The sequence below is a fragment of the Ptychodera flava genome, chromosome 21 (assembly GCF_041260155.1).
Source record: "Ptychodera flava strain L36383 chromosome 21, AS_Pfla_20210202, whole genome shotgun sequence".
Classification (NCBI taxonomy): domain Eukaryota; kingdom Metazoa; phylum Hemichordata; class Enteropneusta; family Ptychoderidae; genus Ptychodera; species Ptychodera flava.
The window spans coordinates 5,013,543-5,035,617 of NC_091948.1; the positions used below are offsets into that span (position 1 = coordinate 5,013,543).

General features: G+C 37.8%; 1 protein-coding gene across 1 annotated transcript in view; it reads left to right on the plus strand.

Annotated features, from left to right (window-relative positions):
* Positions 1-22,075, plus strand: part of LOC139121181 (uncharacterized) — a 33,324-nt gene that overhangs the window by 5,249 nt on the left and 6,000 nt on the right. The window contains exons 2-13 of the mRNA XM_070685868.1: positions 1,701-1,846; positions 4,777-4,912; positions 5,869-6,032; positions 7,073-7,199; positions 9,230-9,395; positions 11,599-11,747; positions 12,158-12,314; positions 13,564-13,899; positions 14,376-14,511; positions 15,607-15,817; positions 18,555-18,833; positions 19,405-19,721. Coding sequence (XP_070541969.1) covers positions 1,701-1,846; positions 4,777-4,912; positions 5,869-6,032; positions 7,073-7,199; positions 9,230-9,395; positions 11,599-11,747; positions 12,158-12,314; positions 13,564-13,899; positions 14,376-14,511; positions 15,607-15,817; positions 18,555-18,833; positions 19,405-19,721 — 2,324 coding nt within the window. The remainder of the gene's footprint in view (positions 1-1,700; positions 1,847-4,776; positions 4,913-5,868; positions 6,033-7,072; positions 7,200-9,229; positions 9,396-11,598; positions 11,748-12,157; positions 12,315-13,563; positions 13,900-14,375; positions 14,512-15,606; positions 15,818-18,554; positions 18,834-19,404; positions 19,722-22,075) is intronic.

The window sequence follows — 22,075 nt, forward strand, 5'->3', positions numbered from 1 at the left end:
TCATCAAAGTTGACACTTGATCACTTGAATGTGACAGCAATGCTAGTGATAGTACCGTCAATGAATTCTACAGATACACATTGCCATGAGACATCAATTGGTTCTAACTTCTTGCACAGTTCCACCTGATATAAACACTCTATACTGTTTAACATAGTATCTGAAGGGTTATGGACATGTATCACTTTTTGAATGTGACACTGGAGGACAAGTACAAGATTAAAAAAGCCCTGTGGCCCTGTGATTTTTGTCACATCAAAATAGTATGTGTTTTAAATATAGACCCAAGGAAAAGATCTTTTTCTTGGGTGTATGGTTTTAAGTACTTCCACTCAATTAGGTCGTCTTCAACCTGTGCTCAGCAGTGCTTTTGTTTAATAGCCTGCTCCTCAAAATTGAAAGACTTGAATTTTTACTAAGACTTTCCATATGAAAACATTAAACCATCCCCTATTGTAATCAAGGATAAAAATCGGGTTACTGGGTAAAATTTGTTATTTATGGAGATTTTAAATTCAAAATGGCCACCATCTCTGTGATAACTCTATGGGGAAACATCAAAGTTTCTATTTTCTCAAAAATAAGCTTGTGAAAACTAAATATTTACTCCTGGAGCTTCAAAATGGGCCCCGACAAGTGATAGACCAAAATAGTATTGTAAAAATTTGAGAGTCCAGATATCTATCCCCAAGATGCATTATACCCTTGTGAGTCGCCTGGTTAATTTTAGAGGGGGTGTCCCCCTCCCATCCCACCTGGTCATTTTATGGAGTTTCTCAGCAGTAAACTAATGCGTGCATGTAAAGTTACAACAGAAATATTACCAGGTTTCAAAATCACTTACCCATGCAGCCAAACCTTAGCACAACGCTGGCTGGGACAAGACAAACTTAAAAGTTTTGTAATAATGAACAACAACAATAATTGTGATGATAAGTTCATGTGTATTTTAAAAGGAATATTTTTAAGTCTTTCAGTGGGTAAAAAAGCCTCAGGCTGCAGTTTGATCTTTTTAAATTTCAAATCTTGTGAGCCAGAGACACTTGGTGGATTCAATACAGGTCTGTTCTGATGATACAGTGTGAATGTGAATTATAATTACACTTGATGGCACTTGTCACTACAGAAGGGTAATTTGCAAAGCCTGTCCAGTGTAGCTAAGGCTCTTGAGGTATTTAGTTGTACTACAGCAATACAATCAGGGATTGGATCAGCACATGTACATACCATAACATGTTTCCAGTTCAGTGCATAGTTCATTAAACCCCTGCTCAAAAAGGCCTGGGATCGGGATCAGGATTAACTGAGGTGTTAAGAAGATTATGAGGCGTTTCTGTCTTTTGTCTTCTTTTAAAATTGCAATCATTATATAAATATGTTCCTAGATTTTTGGATTAAGCCAGCACATGGTTTGAAGACTTCCATTTATCCCATGTCCACTTGAAGTTGGTCAGTTTCTGTAGAAATTGTACTTTGACAGGCAAAATGTTTGATATTTACATGTTATACAATAAACATATGGGGTTAACATCATCAAAATATTAATCCAAATATTCATATTATAATGCTTTGTAATGCAGTTGTTTGTTCCAGGTGTATCTATGGCTTCAGCTTTCTCTTTTGACGCACTATGTAGCATACTAACAAAACCCAAGAACATGATGTTGTATGTCATGTTTATCCATTGTCATCTATTACAGGAAGTGACGATGAAGATCAAAAGAGGAAAGTGTTTTATCAGCCACTGAGTTTGTTGGATACAGCAGCCAAAGCCACATCACTGTACTACTGCTGTGATGAACTTGAGTCACAAAACCTGGCGTTTGATGACGCTCTGTGGAAAAAGGTAAGCTTCTATCAAAAATTCAAAAAGAAATGAACTGCACATATATATATATATATATATATATATATATATATATGTCTCTTTATATATATATCTTTATATATATTTATATATATTAGTTATATGGGTTATTTATTTTTATTTATTTATTTATTTGTTTGAAGAGAATAAAAATGCATCAGTCAAGCTACGGTATAAACAGGCAATGGGGAACTTCAAAGCATCCCTTCAGAAAGAAAAGTACAGTTACACCTGACGTTATGTCAGGTCTATTTCTGTATGGTACATGTCTGTTTCTGGAAACAAAATCCTTCCTGTCAGAGACAATTTGGCTCAAAGTCAATCTACAAGTTGTATTCACTTCCTGAAATCAGCTTTATGGAACACACAGTAATTTAGTAAAAATGTTGTCAGTGACTCATCATCAACCAGGAGGATTCACCAAGGAATTTCTTTAAAAAATGGCACATTTGATAGTGTAATAGTTAAAATAAGCAAAACTGCCCTCTATTGAATTATTAAGTGGTATTTGATCACTGTAGCATTCTTTGTTTGCATTGAATCAGCCAGGGATCACATGGTAAATACACCTGTCCATCACACTGAACACTCCTCTGTGTCCAAACACAAATTACTCACTCAGTCAATACAAAAGACCACGAGTTCAGGGTTTTGTTGTCTTGTATCAGTCTGTACTGTGAGGCTTGGCATGTACGCCTACACTATGCACAAGTGTAAAGGGACTTTCTTTCAGCTATTTGAAATGACTATTGATCAAGAAAGCAGTGAAAACACTGTTGAGCAGGTTTTACTTCCCTTTGCATTGCTGATGGTGACAGAGCTTTTTGTTATGAATTCACATATTACCAGTAGCACTAGAATGATTTCCAAGGCCCTATGAATAATCCTAGTCATGCACTGTTGGCAGTGGAAGATATTTTTTTGCGGTAACCCCTTCCCCCTGGATCACTGTACAGAGGTCCAACTTTTCCATGGAAAATTGGATCGGCCCAAACCATGGTGAAATGGCTAGGAATATCCCTACTCTTGCATTCTTGTCAGTGGAAAATATTATTTATTTTACGCCTTTTAAATCATATTTTGGTACATCCCCATGGTTTAAATAAGATGGATCATTCTATGAGAGATATAGGAATGGAAGATTGATATTATGTCTTGCATACATATAAGTATATGTTTGACTAGCATTTCAGAAATATGGTATTTTAAGGTTTTGGTTTTCCTACCTCCTCATAAAGAAAACCAAGAGTAAGGAAAATCTTTGTTTTGCATCCTTTTGTATGTTTTTCAGGTTTCAGGTTTTTTAAATAAAAAACATAAACTTTTCAAGCAGAATTTTCCATTGTTGGCAATCTTTTGTCGCAACACTAACCATGACTTTTTACATTGAAACAAATACTGCTTTAGTGTAGTCATATTACAAATATTAAACCATGTTTTGATGTATTACAGTATCCTCTGGATGAGATAACTGTTGAATAAAGGCAACTTGATTTCTTGTTTCAATATTTTGCGTGTTTTGTAACTGCTTACCTGTCTCTGGGAATTTTGAGTCGACAGAAAACAAAGAATTTACTTACTTTGGCCTCATGTATGATCACAAATATGAATTTCCTGAATTTTGAATATTTCAACAGCTAACTACATGTAGTAGGTACGAAAATGCCTGTAATTCTTGTTATTTGACACTGGTTTGTGTCTGTTTTGAAGGGATTGCCACCAATAAAAGCACACAAACTTGATTAAAGAGACATGTGACATTTTAAAATGGTGACCAGCATTAAAAATCCTCTCTTGGGAAATATAATGGCAATGAGGAAAAAGGGACTCTGCTATCTATCAGACAATTTAACAGTCATGCAAAATTTTCCCCTTGCCAAGAAATTTTGAATTTTCGTTCATATTTTTCCTAAAAATAATTTAACTCATTTTAGAAAGTCAAAAATCTAAGGTCTCAAGGCACATTTTCTGTAATGAAAAAGAGTGTGATTTCTGTTCACTGGAAAAATATTTTGCTCACATAGTGACAAGAAGTTAGAAAATGCATAAAGACATTTCTCAAAATATTCTGTGATATTTGCTTTCGGATTTTTGAGTTGTTTGAATACGTCAAATGGAAATACCATTCTTTACTTTATCTGATGGTACTTTTCTATGTAAATATGTACTGTTTGATTTGATCAGTCAGGTAAACGATTCAAAGCTCTTTCTATGATTTCACACAAAAGAATATGAAACATCTCTAGTTACACCTACATTGAGCTGAAACCCACTGTTGTCAATGTTCCATTGGAATCAAAGGAAACAGAAGATATTCCTGAACAAGACCAATCATGAAAGCAGTACAAGAATAAAGCTCATGAACTGTTCAAAAAATTGAAACAAGTCCTATTTATGATTGAGGTAACATTTACAGTGCATGACGAGTGCCGCTGTCTTTGATAACCTGAGCTTCCCTGTTGTTGATCCGTCAACTTATTCTTTGAAAAATGATTCAGTGATCCACAGATTGCCCTCACAAAAAAGAAATGAAACTACTCTTCACATACTGGCTATATATATTTGACAAGATAACAGTGCTATGAATCAGGAACAGAAATAGTAACAGTTCACAGTATCAAGATTCTTTTGTCAGAGTGTGTATTCTTTTTAAAGTCTGTTTGTTTTTTGTGTTTTATCTGCTGTTACGAATAAATACGAATAAATTTAAGTGTATTCTTCCCTTTTTAAAATTTTAAGTAGATGTTTTAATTGATTTTTGTGGTGTGATCGATGGCACTGCTATTGCAATTATGTTGGTGTTTAAAACAAACACAAACTCAAACATGTCATTCTGTTCTGCAAGGTCATCTACAGTTTGCAAAATACTAACATTTACTGTTGGTGTTTATGTCATCCTTATTCACTAGATTGCATTCTGGGCATTTCCAAGAGATGAATCTGAAATTAAGCTGTACTTCAAGCTTGTCAACACTGATGAGCAGGCCTGGACCATGGCTGCAAAGTTTGTGGAAAGGGAAAAACTCACTGATGTAATCCAAGTTGGTATGTGAAATTCCTGTATTTTAATGTTTCAATGTCTTTCATATGGCAAGTTTCTCTCTCTCTTCTCGATAACAGAAATTGATGAAAGCTTTGCAAAGGAGGATCCTGACAGCTTCCCCCCCCCCCCTCAATGTCCACCTTATTTACTGTATAGTTATCTTACCACAGTGTGTGAACAGTATGTTGGGTTTTAACCAAATTGTTATGGCGTATGAGTTAAGGGAAGGCTTGAATGATCAATGATCTGGCAGGATTTTAGCCATGAATATTTCTTGTCTTTAATTATTATGGCAGAATGCACCCTTGGGGCAGATTTTTGGACCCTCCAAATTTTTCAATACTTTTCTGGCCTATCGTTTTTGAGACATATTTTAAATCATTTGGAATAAGACAACTTTTCAGCATCTTATTTTTGGAAAATCAAAAATTTTATTTTGCCTGATAGAGTTACCGTAGCAGTAATGGCGGCCACTTTGATTTTCAAATATCGATAAATGTTAATTAATTTGTCTCTCTAGTATCAACATTTTCATGCTGACCCAGATTTGTATTCTTGATTATGTAGAAGAATGGTTGAAAGGTTCATTGGGGAAAGTTAAAACAAAAGTTTGTCTGTCACATTCAAGGTGCATGCTACTTTAATGCAAAATAACTGAAATATTGCAGAATGGCAAAAAGCCGATCCACTTGCCTCTGGTACATTGCCTTTGAAAGCGAGAAGATAAAACAACACTTGGGTTTAAGAATTAGCCAATCACAAGGAAAGAAATCTTGCTGTAGTCTACATCATTATGTAGTAAAAAATCCTTGCATACCTAATTCCCTAAAGAGAACCAAATTGCCATTCACATATTTTAAAGCAATAACTTATTATCAAAGCATGTGCAAAGAATTTAAAGCAAAGTTATCTTGGAGAATGTGTTGCCCTAATTCAGATGTATTCTTCTCCACCACAGGTTTTATGGTTACTGCTAGCGTCAGTGATGGCCGTCCATATCAAGTGTCACTTACGTTTGAACGGTGTAAAATAGTATCATCCACATGTTCTGGGTGTGTCAAACAACTGTGGTGCTCTCATATTCTTGCCGCTGTAATATATAGAATCCGCTTTTCACACAAGGTAGGTTGACGCACATATTCAGGTATTTTCCAGTGTTTTTGATAGCACAGTGCTGCCGTACTAGAATTCTAGTTTTCAACCTCCTTCTGCATTGATTTCACATAAATGCCTGACTCAGTCACATACAATTACAACATTATTATTTGCAACCTGATTTGTATCATTTACAAATGCAGCATCAAAGTGTCTTAACCCTTTCACCCCCAGTTCCCTGTGTACAGGTCCAACTTTACCATAGAAAACAATGGATTTGGGACAAACCATGGTGGTGAAAGGGTTAAGACAAGATAGCATACTTCATTTATAGCTATATGGCTGTCCTATTAATTTTTTTCCCAATTTCTGAAATCTCAAATTTTTCAGTTGTCACTGTGGGGGCACACACCGTGTATAAATCATAGGACTATATTTGTTATTCATGTATGCGGGAAATAATTTGAAATTGCCTTTATTGACAAATTTTCTGTTGTGTTTGTCTTTAAAACATACAGTTACTTTAACCTACATAAGTATATTGAAATACAAAGTTTAAGTTTTAGCAAACACACTGCATTCAGTACAGAGACAGATAAATCTAGTCTTGGTGGAAATTCAGTTTACAACAATGATATCGGACATTACACACATACAAGCTGTGTTGACAAGTTGAAAAGAAGGCATTTCCACATAACTTTTGTTATGCATGGAGAACAAGAAACAATGTTTAAAAACTAGCAAAAATACTGGAAAATGCATCAAAAGTTCAAACTAATAGATTGTAAATATCATATGTCTATGTGTAGTGTCTGTATAGAGTCTGTATCCATCTTGTAGGATCTTATATTGAACTCATTTATGTATTAGACCGTAGTTATGCATTTGGTCTGAAAGAGGCACACATAGATTCTACGTCTAGGATATTTGATAAGTTTCATAGACTGTAGGACACATTAATGATCATTTTCAAAACGTCACAAGCTTGCTCCTCACTTCAATCAGCCATAGACTGGAAAGGAAATTCGGGTCATGTTTATTAGGGATTTCTTTTCTCTGTTCTGCAGGTTGTTATTCATGCACCCATGACAGAGAGTCTTTCAGCTCTCAGTCGTGAACAACTTCAGAAACTACTACAGTATCACGTAGCAGAAGACCCAGGGCTAGTGCTTGGAAAACTGTTCAAACATTTTGGTGAGTATGCAAATGAGACTGTTGTGAGGTAGAGTGCACCTCTGTGACAGATATTCGGACTCTAAGAATTTTACACATCTCTTCAGTCTACTGTTTGCAGGGGCTCATTTTGAAGCTCTTACAGTAAGATTTCACTGACTTTGTTATATGAAAATATAGATTTGATTTTTGCCCATGAGCTAACACAGGGATGGCGGCCATTTTGAATGTTAAATATCAGTACAAAATGTAAGGTAATTTGTTTCTCTAGTACCAAGAGTTTACAGTGAGATTTGTTAGGAGAACAGTTGTTTGGGAAAGTTTGAGCAAAAGTTTTCAAGGCACATACTGTACTACTGCTTGTTTAAACCTTGTCCTGCCAAATTCATATTTCACCGTCACGTAAAGTTTGTAAAAATCAGTAAAGTACAATATGTCCCATACGGTGCATTTTAACAAACATTGAACGTTTGAAGGCCCCTGATAACATAGATGCTGTAAACATAATTGTTACGGAATAAAACTGCTATGACAGACCAAGCCAAGTAGCTGAAAATACATAAAGTTTTAGCTAAATACCACATTTCACTGACTTTGCAGATGGGGGACTGATGTTTTCTGGTGAGAAGAGTTAAGACTGCATTCTCTGCATCCAAAACAAACAAAATAAAACAACAATAACAACAAATTTAAAAGAACAAAAAACAAAACTGTATAATTATGAAAATTTGCTCATTAAACAAACAGCAGACATGACACAAATTGCAAATGCCCTCAGATGATATCATCTTGATTTGTATTAGTCTTGGTACTTTTCAAATAGTATTCTGGTACACGGTGCGTACCATACTCATAAATATTAATGTCAACTGAAGTTGTGCAGAAAGGTACTGTTGCTTGTCTTTGGCAATGTGGTGTTATTGCCTGATGAATTCTAATTCTATGCATTGAGCCAGAAAGTTGGTATTGTGAAGGCTTAACCACAGTGTTTAGTCATGTAGTCATGTTATGATCCAGTCTGAAATGGATATCATGATTATTTGGCTAACAGTGGCATTGGAATGTGTAATTTGAAACTGTTTCAGCGGGATCTTATAGATCAAATATGTACCATTTATTATATTTTATGTGCATTAAACAATAGGAATGGAATGAAGTTTGTAAACCTGTACAATAGCATCTGAGATCAGAAAACATGCCTTAAATTCTCTTAAACATTTTTCATTCTTCCAATAAGCCTTCAAGCGTGTTCCTTTCACTGAGTCGATGCAGACAATTGGACCCATAAATGTTTTGATAAAACAGCGTATTGTGAAGTGAATGAAACGACACTCTTTTGTGTTGTCATATTGAGGGTATGTAATTCTTATTGACAGAAACTGACCACAGAGGTGTAGAAACCCTGTTTGAAATGTTCATTCTGTGTTGGCTTTCAGTTCAACTTGTCATTGATGTCTGAGGAAAACATGATTGTGAGGGATTAAGAATAACCACACACTTGAGTCATCACCATCAAACACTAAGCCAATGATATAAAAAAAAATTCTGAATGGGTTTATTTATCAGAACAACTGTACACTGACAAACATTAGAATTCTGCCATGTGTCAATGTTAGAAGCAAAACTTTACACCTGGTATGGTTTATGCAGAGAGATGTGCAACCCCCCCCCCCCCCACGCACACACACACATAAAAAAAGAAAAGAAAAAAAAGGAAAAAGGTTAGAAGTTTCACGAGAACTTCATACAGCAAGGGACCACCTTGAGCTCCAATACCAGAATGTATACACTGATGCTGTGGGTGTCCTTGTTTTGCTGTCTTCCTCTGGACCAGAGATACCAAGAGCAATCTTTTGCTGGAAATGTATTCATGAATAGTATTCTCTGCTTCTTCTTGAAAGTTTTATTGTCAACACCTGTACCATCGCACGTGATGTGCAGGATTTTTATCTGTCAAATCGAGCTCTTGCATATCCATGGTGCATCATGCCAGGCTGGTGACCTCTCTTTTGACCATTGTATCATAATGATTTCACCTCTGACCTATGCAGATGATGTTCGGGATGTGCAATCAGACATTAATCAGACAGACGCCCTTCCTGACCCGACCATTGGCTTGGCAGAGGGAATTTCAAACACGTGGCAGCGATCCATTGAAATACTGGAAAGGAAAACGATATCTGAGCTGAAGAAAGCCAGCATACTACACGATAACAGGTTTGAAAAATGACCGCTTCAGTGTTTTCCACAGCTTTGGAAAATGGGATTTACATAACAATACATAATTTACATATTCTTTTGTTGTAAAAATGCATTCTTTGTAGGGCTATTAACATGTGGATCTCACTAAAAAAATGGGGTTTGCGAAAAACCCTCGAGAAAAACGGGACCGGCAACTGCTGTTGTTTCTTTGTACGATCCATCTTGGAATATATTAGGTTTATTTGCCAAGCAATACTTCATACGTACATTTAATCTCATTAACGATCAAATTGACGTTGTGCATATGTACACTTTGCTCTTGCAAGGCATGTTCAGAGTAATGACACAGATTTTTGAGGGTCTTTTGATACCAGTCATGGTGAATGTTTTGATAACGATGAAGATCACGTTTTGGATTCTAGCCCAAGCCAACAGGAAAACACCAGACGATAAAAACAGTGTACATTTAGCCATAGACGCTACAGAAAACTCTTGCTAGGTATCGACATCTAAAGTTTACATTCCCTACCATAAAAATCTCCGATAACAACAAACCTTTACAAGGTAGACAAGTCTACACTTCCCCAGTCCTGAGAAACGAAGATCTGACCTTTGTTTCATCTGTCACGCAAAATTTGATGAAAATCAGGGTATACAAAAAATTACTACTCCATTGGAGCTCAAGTACACGACCTCTAACGTTTTGGTACTGTTTTAGCCTCAAGAAACACCAAAATTTGGATATGCTAAACATGTTTACACTCGCAAAGTACTAGAAAAAATACTTTTAACCCTGTCCTTCGCTGTCAGGCAAAACCTTGCGATAAATCGGGACGCAACAATGATTGGTGGAGTCCGAAGCGGTAAGGTAGACAAGCATTTACACAAAGCTAAACGCTGTCCTCGCAAATTTGGCCATTCACAGTTTTCAAACAACATCTCAGTAGTTAAGAAACATACTTGACCGAATCACGGATCACTCCTCGCACAAAAAATATTCCGACGGTTAAAAAACCACAAAAAACGAGGGAAAATTTGGAGATATACGGATGATTGCGGAAAGAAAACAACTCTGTGAAGTCAACTGCTGGAACTGCAGTGATATGTGTTTCAGATTTGTATTCGAAACACTGTCACTTTACAGCAACACACTGCCTCCCTTTAGACTTCTATTTGCATCTTATCTCACTACTAATATGTAAAAAATATTTTAAAACCATTTTGATGAATTCTTCTCAAAATATTTGTAACACTTTTCTTTCTAAAAATGGACTTGCGGGTAATCCGAAATAACTTGTAATCCGAAAACATTATTACCGTACACCTGCATGCAGTTTCTATGAACCAGATGTAGTGCAGTCGATAGCGTCAGGCACCATTCTGTCCCTGACCCATTAACACATCTTAATTATTCCAAGTAGGATCGTACTCTGCTAATCCAAAATCCCTTTGATATTTACCGCAGTTGCCTGTCCTGTTCTGCTTGAGGGTCTATGGGTCGGCCTACTCCTCAAAAGCTCCTTGTCGAGAACCCTGCCATTAGTGCCTGAAGTGTGTGGTGTGATGTGGTGTTCAAGATCTCTGAATAATAAAAATCACTGAAAACTTTTTCTGTATTTTGAGGCAGAAGGGACAGACAGACAGACAGAAAGAAATGTAGAACTTGGAATTTAATAGATTTAGAGACCTTGATGTGCATCTATCAACAAAAAGACCAGATGTTTTTGTAATTCAGCGAGTTTCATGCTTTTTATTATGTAAAAAAGACAAACTCAAAAATGAATTACTTGAATATATTCGTACATATGCATGCATGCATTCATGCATCCATTAATACATACATACATACATACATACATACATACATACATACATACACACACACACACACACACACAGACATACATACATACATACACACACACACACACACATACATACATACATACATACATACATACATACACACAGACATACATACATACATACATACATACATACATACATACATACATACATATATACACACAACATATATACATACACACACATTCCATTCATTCATTCATTCATTCAGTCAGTCAGTCAGTCATTCATTCAGTTATTCATTCATTCATTCAAACAGACACATTGTCCCACTTTACCCCAAGTATGTCAACAGAGAGACATTATTTGAGTGACCTCTTTATGACTTCTTGATTTTACCATTTGTAATCAGACTATGTTACCATGGTCCGGGTCACACACCGTCAAACTGTGAAAGAAGTACTCTCTACCAGCATGTGAAGAGGATTCGTGAACTGATGGCCAGAAGAGACGGCAAGGCCAGACAGGTTTTAATGGTCATTGCAAAGGCCACAGTCAAAGGTATGTCTCGAGAGACACACTCATATTGCAAAGATTGGTAAACTGATTTTACCATTACAAGTGAATATGTAAAGTTCCACGCACATGATTGTTGTACAGCAACACTTTGGTACAACTTGAAATATAGACACCAGGTGTATCAATAGTTGCCTTTGTTGTGTGTGTGTGTGTGTGTGTGTGTGTGTGTGTATTTCACTTGTCTGTTATTTCTTTCCCATGATGCACTTGTTCCAGTGTGTTTTTTTCTCTGTGTCATTGGTAGTTTTATTGCATGTGAGTAATAACAATAAATTTCTATCAACTTGCCAATCAGAAAGTCACCTTAGATTGATTTTGGATTTGTAACGTTTCGAGTTACCATGTTGCAATCAGAATTCACCTCCATTTTTTGCCCTTTTCTCTATATTCAGTGATGAGAGAGAACCAACAAGAGAGATATGAAGCCCCTGACCTAGACAGATTCTGCCATGAAATTGAACGGCTGATGAGAGCCTGTGTGCTGAACCCAGCCTGCATGTCCATACCTGTTCTGAAACAAATGCAGGCATTTCTTTTGAAGCTCTATAGGTAAGTCTGGCACTTCAAAACCGTTTTGTTTTCCTTTGCAAACCAAGCCTTCAAAGTTTCCAGGTGTAATTTTAAAGCTTCTGCAAATTGTAGAAGTCTGATTTGCAACTAGACTGGCCCCAGTCGCTGGCTTTTCTCGGCAGCAGACACTGGCTGGTCTAGTGACTGGTACACCCTCTAGTGTTACAAGCTGTCTGGCTGTTTGTTGATTATAAGCATATTGCGTTAGCAAATGATTGACAAGAACCTTGGACGTACAAAGCAAGAGGTGTATCACAAGAAATAATCTTGAGTTGCAGCTTATAGTTCGCAAAACTTGATTAGGGAGGCAACCTTGTCTTGGTATGATCTGAGATGAGCATAGACACACAGAGAAATGATCGGGAAATTAAAGACCTGACACGAGATTGATATCAGTGTTTTCACCATAACACAAAAGTTGTAACACTTCTCTGTCATTGAACCACTACCTTTAAGGGTGGTGTTTTAGCCAACGGTTTCTACTTTGATGTCTTCACTAGGCAACTTGGTGATGTAGATAGATAGATAGATAGATCTTTATTGAACCGTATGCCAGTCTGACATATTAGCACATACAATAAAGATATTGAATCTTGAAAAAGGAAACTTCAAGTTGTACAAGTCAGAAAGAAAGAAAGAAAAACCTCAAAATTAATTTAGAAATAATGTAACACTTGCTCTTTTCAAAACCACAGTAAATAAATTTTGCCAAATAGCTGTGTCATTGTTTGTCATGTATGTTGTGAGTTTTAATCTGATCAAGAATTTGCTGAATTTTCTACCCTGGGTTGCTAGATCTGCCGGTGGACAGAATTGTCCCTGAGGATGTCAGGAGCCCATTTGGCAGTGTATTCCTTGCTTTGATTATGTGTGCGATGTGTGATGGCAAGTATGCATGTGTAATTGCTTCGTGAATTCTACAGCATGTGATGGGGTCATAGTCAGAAAAATTGTAACAACTTTGCTTGATTATTGAACCGCGTTTTTTCAGGGTAGGGACTTAGCCGAGGGGTTTTGACTGTAATGTCTTCACTAGGTTATTGGGTGCCATATGTTGTGAGTTCAAATCTGGTCAAGAATTTCCTGAATTAGATTGTCTGGAAGCTTGTTTAAAATGGCCAGTATTTTGCCTGTCAGTCCAGTCAGTATTTGTGTGACATTACACAGATATTATTGAAAATTTTCATTGTGGAATTTTTCTAACGTCATCATGTTTTGGCTTCCACAGAGAGAGCGCTGGATTGAAATCAAATGTAGTTCGGCACAGCCAGTGGGTGGAGCTGCCCAGCGTTGTGCCGGTCCTAAAAAACAAAGACTACATAGTCAGCGTGCTGCTTGGAGAACCACCTCTGGGAATAGACAGCGATGTCACCTTCAGCAGTGATCAGGACACAGAAGAAGATATTGGGAACTGGGAACTGCTGATGCCAGGAAACCAAGGAGCTGATGGCGGTGGAGGCAATATCCACAATGATGGAAGCAATCTGCAGCAGTCTGGCCATTTGTTCAAGGAAGCTCTCTGTCTCTCAACTTTGAGAATTCATAACAGGAGACTTCGAATCGGGTGAGCTGACATCACACCGTGCATGTGGCTCTTTTGTTGTGTCAATTCTTTGGGGGGGGGGGGTCTATGGTTAACCCTACCACCAACATGGTTTAGCCCAAACCTATTTGTTATCGATGGTGATTGTGGACCCATTTACAGGGAAGTAGAGGTGCAATATTCAAAAATGTTGCACGTTGAAAAAATTAATGTTGAATTAAATAATTAATTTAATTTAATTAAGTAATGTTCATTTTGTAATGTTATTGTTAAATTTTTAATTATTTGCATAGTATTTATTGCATAACCAATCAAGCATCATATGTAGTGCATAATGGGTATCAATAGAATTGTAAAAAGATTTCCAATAAATACCATACATACAGAATACCAGGAATCTCCTACCTTATCAAAAACTTGGTTATTTCAAGATAGTTAGCCAGTACTTACAAGTACCACTACAATGAGTTTCATGGCAAGTTTTGTTTCCCACACAGAGGTTCAGACTGCAAATTGATGAGTTTCAGCGTTACTTTGGCAATACTAGAAACATTGCTACTTCATGGGTATCACAGATCTGCCACGAAACTTGCAGTGAAGCAGCTGACAGTTCTATTGACTTCAGTGCAAAGGGTAAGTCTAAAACCCACCCCAAACCTCATTCAACTTTGTAGTACATATTGGTGCTGGAAAAGGCCCAAAGTCTCATCGACCTAGTCGTTTTATCAGGGCATTCAAGAGACCTGTACAAGATACACAACTGATAGATGAAGTATGAATATCATGAGATATGGAAGGATTTTGAATGTTAACCCTTTCACCACCATGGTTTAGCCCAATCCCATTGTTATCAATGGTGATTATTGACCAGTTTACAAGGAAATGGGAGGGAGGGGGGTGAACAGGTTGAACCAAATCTGTGGTCAGGTGTTGTGAAAGAGTGAAAATGTAAGGCTGTCAATGAAATCGACTCATTCAAATCAATGGATTTGATTGAACAAAGGCAAGTGTTCAGAGAGTAATGGGGATGCTACCGGTATACCGTAAATGGAAAAGAAATATCGTTGTCAACAAACTGTGTGTATAGAAGTGTATTAGCTTTAGGCCATTTATGTGTCGTGTGGATGGGACATGTCAAATGCACTGCCATATTTTTAAAATAAATTGCAAGTTATGGGTTCGTGAACATAGTTGAACATGTGATTATTTTACGCAGTCTAGTAGCTTCATAGAACTGAAACGAAATTAACAGAAAAGGTAAACAAAGCTTAACTCTGTTCGGGTATGTTCTGTTTATTGCTGTATTTCACCTTCATTCATGGTTCAAATCCGCTTTTGATTCAAGGAATTATCAAATAACAGGGTCCATACACACCTTGAAAGTTCTCTAATTTAAAAACCTCCTGGAAAGTCCTTACAAATGAAACAGGGTCCTGGTAAATCATGATTTATAAATCATCCAGAGTTTTAGAAAATTACAAAAATGATAGGTCATGATATCGTTAAAATGCTATATATAGAATGACATAAAAATATAGAGAAAAAAATGATACCTGGAAAGTGGTATTTTTGACCTCAAAAAGTTTTTTTTTCAAATTTGCTGAAAAAGTCCTTGAAAGTCTTTGAAATTTAAGTTACTGAGTGACAGTGTATGGGCCTTGAATAAAAATGGTTACTTACTATTAACGTGACAAGTAATTATTGGCTGGGTAAACAAATCTTTGACAGGATTCAATACTGAGTCAGCAGTTGCCAGCATATCGAGACGTGGAACTGACAGACAATCAGCCCAGCACGTCCAAAGGAGGAAAGATATCAGGCAAGAGTACTAGGAGTAGAACCAAAGCCATGAAGGAGGAGGATGCTGACCCTACAAGCAAGGGCAAAGGCAAAGGGTCAGGGGTCAAGGGTAAAGGAAAGAGCAAAGGTAAAGGCAAAGGTAAGATACTTCAGTATTCATCCGTAGATGACACAGCCAGCCATACTCAAGGTTTGCAGATAGTCTGTTATAAAAACAAGTGATTTTGAATGCTAACTTAGGCATGTGGGTGATTTCTTCCTATAATCATGAACAAATGAAAAAATTCACTGAAATTGTTTGGGTAATAGCAGCAAAGTTCCAGCAGCAACTGCCTTTGAAAGTGTAAGTGTAAGAAATGTATGTGTTTTGTGTATTGTGATTATTATGAAAGGGAAATTTCAAGAATCATGTGTTATAAATACAGAGTTTGATTCTCCAAATAACCAATGAGCCAATAGAAAGTGTGGTAGCTTTTGTTAACTGTACTGTGTCAAGTGTGTCACAGCCATGCTATTCAGTCTGCATGTATCAAAGCCATGCTATTCTGTCTCCATGTAGCACAGCCATGCTATTCAGTCTCCATGTGTCACAGCCATGCTATTCAGTCTACATGTATCACAGCCATGCTATTCAGTCTCCATGTAGCACAGCCATGCTATTCAGTCTACATGTAGCACAGCCATGCTATTCAGTCTCCATGTAGCACAGCCATGCTATTCTGTCTCCATGTATCACAGCCATGCTATTCAGTCTTTATGTATCACAGCCATGCTATTCAGTCTCCATGTATCACAGCCATGCTATTCAGTCTACATGTAGCACAGCCATGCTATTCAGTCTCCATGTAGCACAGCCATGCTATTCAGTCTCCATGTATCACAGCCATGCTATTCAGTCTTTATGTATCACAGCCATGCTATTCAGTCTCCATGTATCACAGCCATGCTATTCAGTCTACATGTAGCACAGCCATGCTATTCAGTCTCCATGTAGCACAGCCATGCTATTCAGTCTACATGTAGCACAGCCATGCTATTCAGTCTCCATGTAGCACAGCCATGCTATTCAGTCTCCATGTAGCACAGCCATGCTATTCAGTCAGCATGTATCACAGCCATGCTATTCAGTCTTTATGTATCACAGCCATGCTATTCAGTCTGCATGTATCACAGCCATGCTATTCAGTCTGCATGTATCACAGCCATGCTATTCAGTCAGCATGTATCACAGCCATGCTATTCAGTCTCCATGTATCACAGCCATGCTATTCAGTCTACATGTATCACAGCCATGCTATTCAGTCTACATGTAGCACAGCCATGCTATTCAGTCTGCATGTATCACAGCCATGCTATTCAGTCTACATGTATCACAGCCATGCTATTCAGTCTACATGTAGCACAGCCATGCTATTCAGTCTACATGTAGCACAGCCATGCTATTCAGTCTCCATGTAGCACAGCCATGCTATTCAGTCTCCATGTAGCACAGCCATGGTATTCAGTCTTTATGTATCACAGCCATGCTATTCAGTCTCCATGTAGCACAGCCATGCTATTCAGTCTACATGTATCACAGCCATGCTATTCAGTCAGCATGTATCACAGCCATGCTATTCAGTCTCCATGTAGCACAGCCATGCTATTCAGTCTGCATGTATCACAGCCATGCTATTCAGTCTCCATGTATCACAGCCATGCTATTCAGTCTCCATGTAGCACAGCCATGCTATTCAGTCTCCATGTATCACAGCCATGCTATTCTGTCTCCATGTAGCACAGCCATGCTATTCAGTCTGCATGTATCACAGCCATGCTATTCAGTCTCCATGTATCACAGCCATGCTATTCTGTCAGCATGTATCACAGCCATGCTATTCAGTCTCCATGTAGCACAGCCATGGTATTCAGTCTCCATGTATCACAGCCATGCTATTCAGTCAGCATGTATCACAGCCATGCTATTCAGTCTGCATGTATCACAGCCATGCTATTCAGTCTCCATGTATCACAGCCATGCTATTCAGTCTCCATGTATCACAGCCATGCTATTCAGTCTCCATGTATCACAGCCATGCTATTCAGTCTGTATGTATCACAGCCATGCTATTCAGTCTCCATGTATCACAGCCATGCTATTCAGTCTGCATGTATCACAGCCATGCTATTCAGTCTGCATGTATCACAGCCATGCTATTCAGTCTGCATGTATCACAGCCATGCTATTCAGTCTGCATGTATCACAGCCATGCTATTCAGTCTGCATGTATCACAGCCATGCTATTCAGTCTCCATGTATCACAGCCATGCTATTCAGTCTGCCATTTCAGTCTGCATGTATCACAGCCATGCTATTCAGTCTGCATGTATCACAGCCATGCTATTCAGTCTCCATGTATCACAGCCATGCTATTCAGTCTCCATGTATCACAGCCATGCTATTCAGTCTGCATGTATCACAGCCATGCTATTCAGTCTCCATGTATCACAGCCATGCTATTCAGTCTGCATGTATCACAGCCATGCTATTCAGTCTCCATGTATCACAGCCATGCTATTCAGTCTCCATGTATCACAGCCATGCTATTCAGTCTGCATGTATCACAGCCATGCTATTCAGTCTCCATGTATCACAGCCATGCTATTCAGTCTCCATGTATCACAGCCATGCTATTCAGTCCCTATGTATCACAGCCATGCTATTCAGTCTCCATGTATCACAGCCATGCTATACAGTCTCCATGTATCACAGCCATGCTATACAGTCTCCGTGTATCACAGCCATACTATTCAGTCTCCATTCCATCGCCTGCCCTCATGCTTTTCCAAGGCTCTCGCCAAACATGTTCAATGTTTTGTCTCCAATCCCATCCCAGCCATCAAAGAGAAAGAGGAAAAACCACCAAGCCCCAGCAAAGTGAAAATGCACTCAGGTGCCAACAAGATTGCCCAGTTGAACTTTGCCCTGCTGCATCTGTGCGAGGAGGTGTTCAAGAGTTCACATGCGAGTGAAGAGGACAAGACACTGGCCTTCAAAGCAGGCCTGCATGCCCTGGAGCTGTCACAGTTCAGGTATGCTACCTCCAAGATGATCAAGGAAACGGAACAAGAGTTCCTGGAAAAGATGGAGGAGAAGATGATGCGTACAATGAAAAGTAAGAACTTATATTTATTTCTATCATCAATGTCATTTTAGCTTCAGTCCTTATCTCTGTATTTTCTATTTAAAAAAGGGGTCAACGGTGAACAGGGTAAGTCACTTCTGTATACGTAATACCATTTTTTTTTAGAAATCTTTGTTTCAGGCCCTTGGTGAGGAATGCCTTTTCCAAATCAATGTACACTTTCATAATGCAATTTGATTCACTTCTTATCAAAGTATGTTCTCTTTGACTCCAGAATTTACATCTCTCTCTATGAGTTAGGGAGTACACCATCCCTATTAAAGTAGTGGTTGCTGTGTAGGGATATGTCAGTGCATGGCAAAAGTGAATTGTGTTTCTATTTCTATTGTTATATGTAATCTATAGCACACAAATGGTCTATTATAATTGATCTATTAGTAATGAATAGTCCTAATTATCTGTATCAACTGATCAAAAATGTCGCATTCTGTTAGTTCTTGCTGACTGACACATTTGTGATGATGTAGTTCAAGTAGTCAATGGCTGATATAATAGTTCATATGGTTTATTCACTTTGATAATTACATTGCTTTGTTTGCAGACCTGAACAATAAACTGCATCCCATGGAGTACATTGAAACGTACGTGGAAGCGCTGACAAGGGCAACCAGCGTGCACTACGCGTACGGCCCGCCCCTGAAGCTGCTAAAGTTCCTTAGCAGTCTGTGGGCGATCCATCACCAGCTACGCATGAAGCTCATCATCATGTGTAAACATGTGCTGGGTCTCAGCAATGACCCCCTGCAGCAGGTCAGTAAGCGCAGTATGCTTGGCACGGCCTGCGAGATATTTGTATCCATCCTAGCCAGCTTTGAGGACATGGTTGTTGCTAAGAAACAACTGCATCACCTGGCTGAGGTCAGTATTTTTTTATGTTTTCCAAATCATTCATATCCATAGATCATGTCTGAAATTCAGAGCTATTCCACATGCTTGACTAATGAATTGCCATTCTATGTAAACACAATGTAAACCCCCATCCGGCTTAACTTTTTACTCCGTCTGGAGGGGACTTATAGATTTTGCTCGGTATGTCCATCCACGTATCCGTCTGTGTGTCCTTCCCAACTATTACACATATTTAGCTGAGCTTATTCCATGTGTATTATCAACAGTGCACATGCCATGCACATCAATACAAGATTAATACTTTCTCAGTCATTTTCTGGATATGCTTTTAGCAATTTCACGTCACCAGGATTTCCGTTAGTGGTTTCCAAATTTATTATCTGAGTGGGGACTGTCATGTACTATGACTTGTTTTATGTATTTTCCATTTCTTGCGAAATTCAGTTTCTTATTCTACTCCTGAAATTGTATCAAAGTGCCTTAAGTAAATGTATTTGCTTTCATAAAGAAAACTAGTGAAAATTGTATCAAAAGTAACAGCTGTTTTGCTGTTAACTCTGACACTTATTAAAGGGACAAAGTCGGCCATTTTTCATGAATTTTGTTTGATACGAGATACTCCTTACATTGTTTGACATTTTGAAAGATACTGAATGAATGGGTAACCATGCATATATTTGACCCCAGTTTTAGACACGATACATGAAACCATCGCAGAAATGAATTAATGGTCATGACCGTTAATTCATTTTTGTGATGGTTTCATTTAATTTGTCTAAAACTGGGGTCAAATATATGCATGGTCACCCTTTTATTCAGTATCTTTCAATATGTCAATATAAGGAGTATCTTGTATTTAACAAAATTCATGAAAAATGGCCGACTTTGTCCCTTTAAAGCATCATTCCTGTACAGAGCTGGTCCAGGTTAAGCATGGAAGACATTTTGTTGTGCAGTGTTAGAATATTTGAATGAAGACATACAGCCCATGAGAAGCAATATTGTTCTTTTTTCTCAGAGTCCATGAAAATTAAGGGATTCACTTTCATGACCTTTTCCATATTTCTGTGTCACATTGGTAAATTTAGCAGAGAATTGCATACGTATGTAAGGCTGCTGTTGTCATGACAATGCAGTAGATGGAAGTCTTTCCATGAACTTTGCACTCTTTACATTATTTGACATTTTGATGTTATTTCAAGAGGTAGGATGTGCCCAAATCTGGACATCTGACTAAAAAAAATTGTAAAATGTTCACAAACATAAGGTCATTCTTTTGAAGATATCATCATGGAAATTGTCATTGTATACCATTTTGCACGGCACAACTCAAAAACTGTTACTCCGTCAACTGTTGCAGATTCTAAATCTAGTAATGACAAATTGATAATTTGCATTTGAAATTCATATATTACAAACAATTCAATATTTGGCGGCTGGACCTGTCGCCAAGAAGGGAAACAAGAGATCACTCGACTTTTGTTCTTCTCCCTGTTTAGCAGAGAATCCAATTAAAATTTGTGTGTGCCACTTTTAAAGGTCTATGTAGTGTTGCACCATTTTATGCTGATGGACCTGTTGACCAGACGCAGTACGGGTCATATGTTGAACTCACATTCAAATGGTGAAATTAAGTTACACTAATCTATCGGTCACACAGCTCATTATATACAAAGAGCCTTATCAATTTTTGCATGTCATTATTTTTGCACCTCATTTCTTAAATGCCTTACTGGCACACCTTGGGTCAATTCACACACTAGACGATTTTTTAAAGCTGAGGTAATTATAAGGTATTCAATTGACAGGTACCAGTGTGAGGGTCTTTTAAACCATACCATGATTTGATATAATCATATTTTTATGTAGATTTTCGTTGTTGTCACTTTTTTAATGTAAAGCGCATTGAGGTATTTTATTAGCTCATATTTGGTATTTATTTAAATACCAAAAAGAGCTTATATGGTGAGTCGGTGTCGTCTGTATGTCTGTATGTATGTATGTGGGTATGTATGTGCGGATGTATGTCCGTCACACGCAAAAGCTCCCATTGTGCATACCGCCTAAGCTACCATCTCAGTATTTGGTGTACAGGTAGATGCAGGGGTTGAGATGTGACGTTGTTCAAATGAACACGTCAGTGTCAAAAATGTGCAAATGAGGTAAGAAAAAGGGAAATTCTGCAAATGTTCAGGAGTGGTGGCATGCTAATGACTGAAACAGGATACTCCACTGACCTTGAGTCATTTCCTGTCATTGTTTATGAACTGTTACATATAAACAGACCTGCTCAAACTAAAGGACGGACCATTAGATCTTGGGAGGGGGTTGGTCACAATGAAATTGTGAACATTTTTTTTACA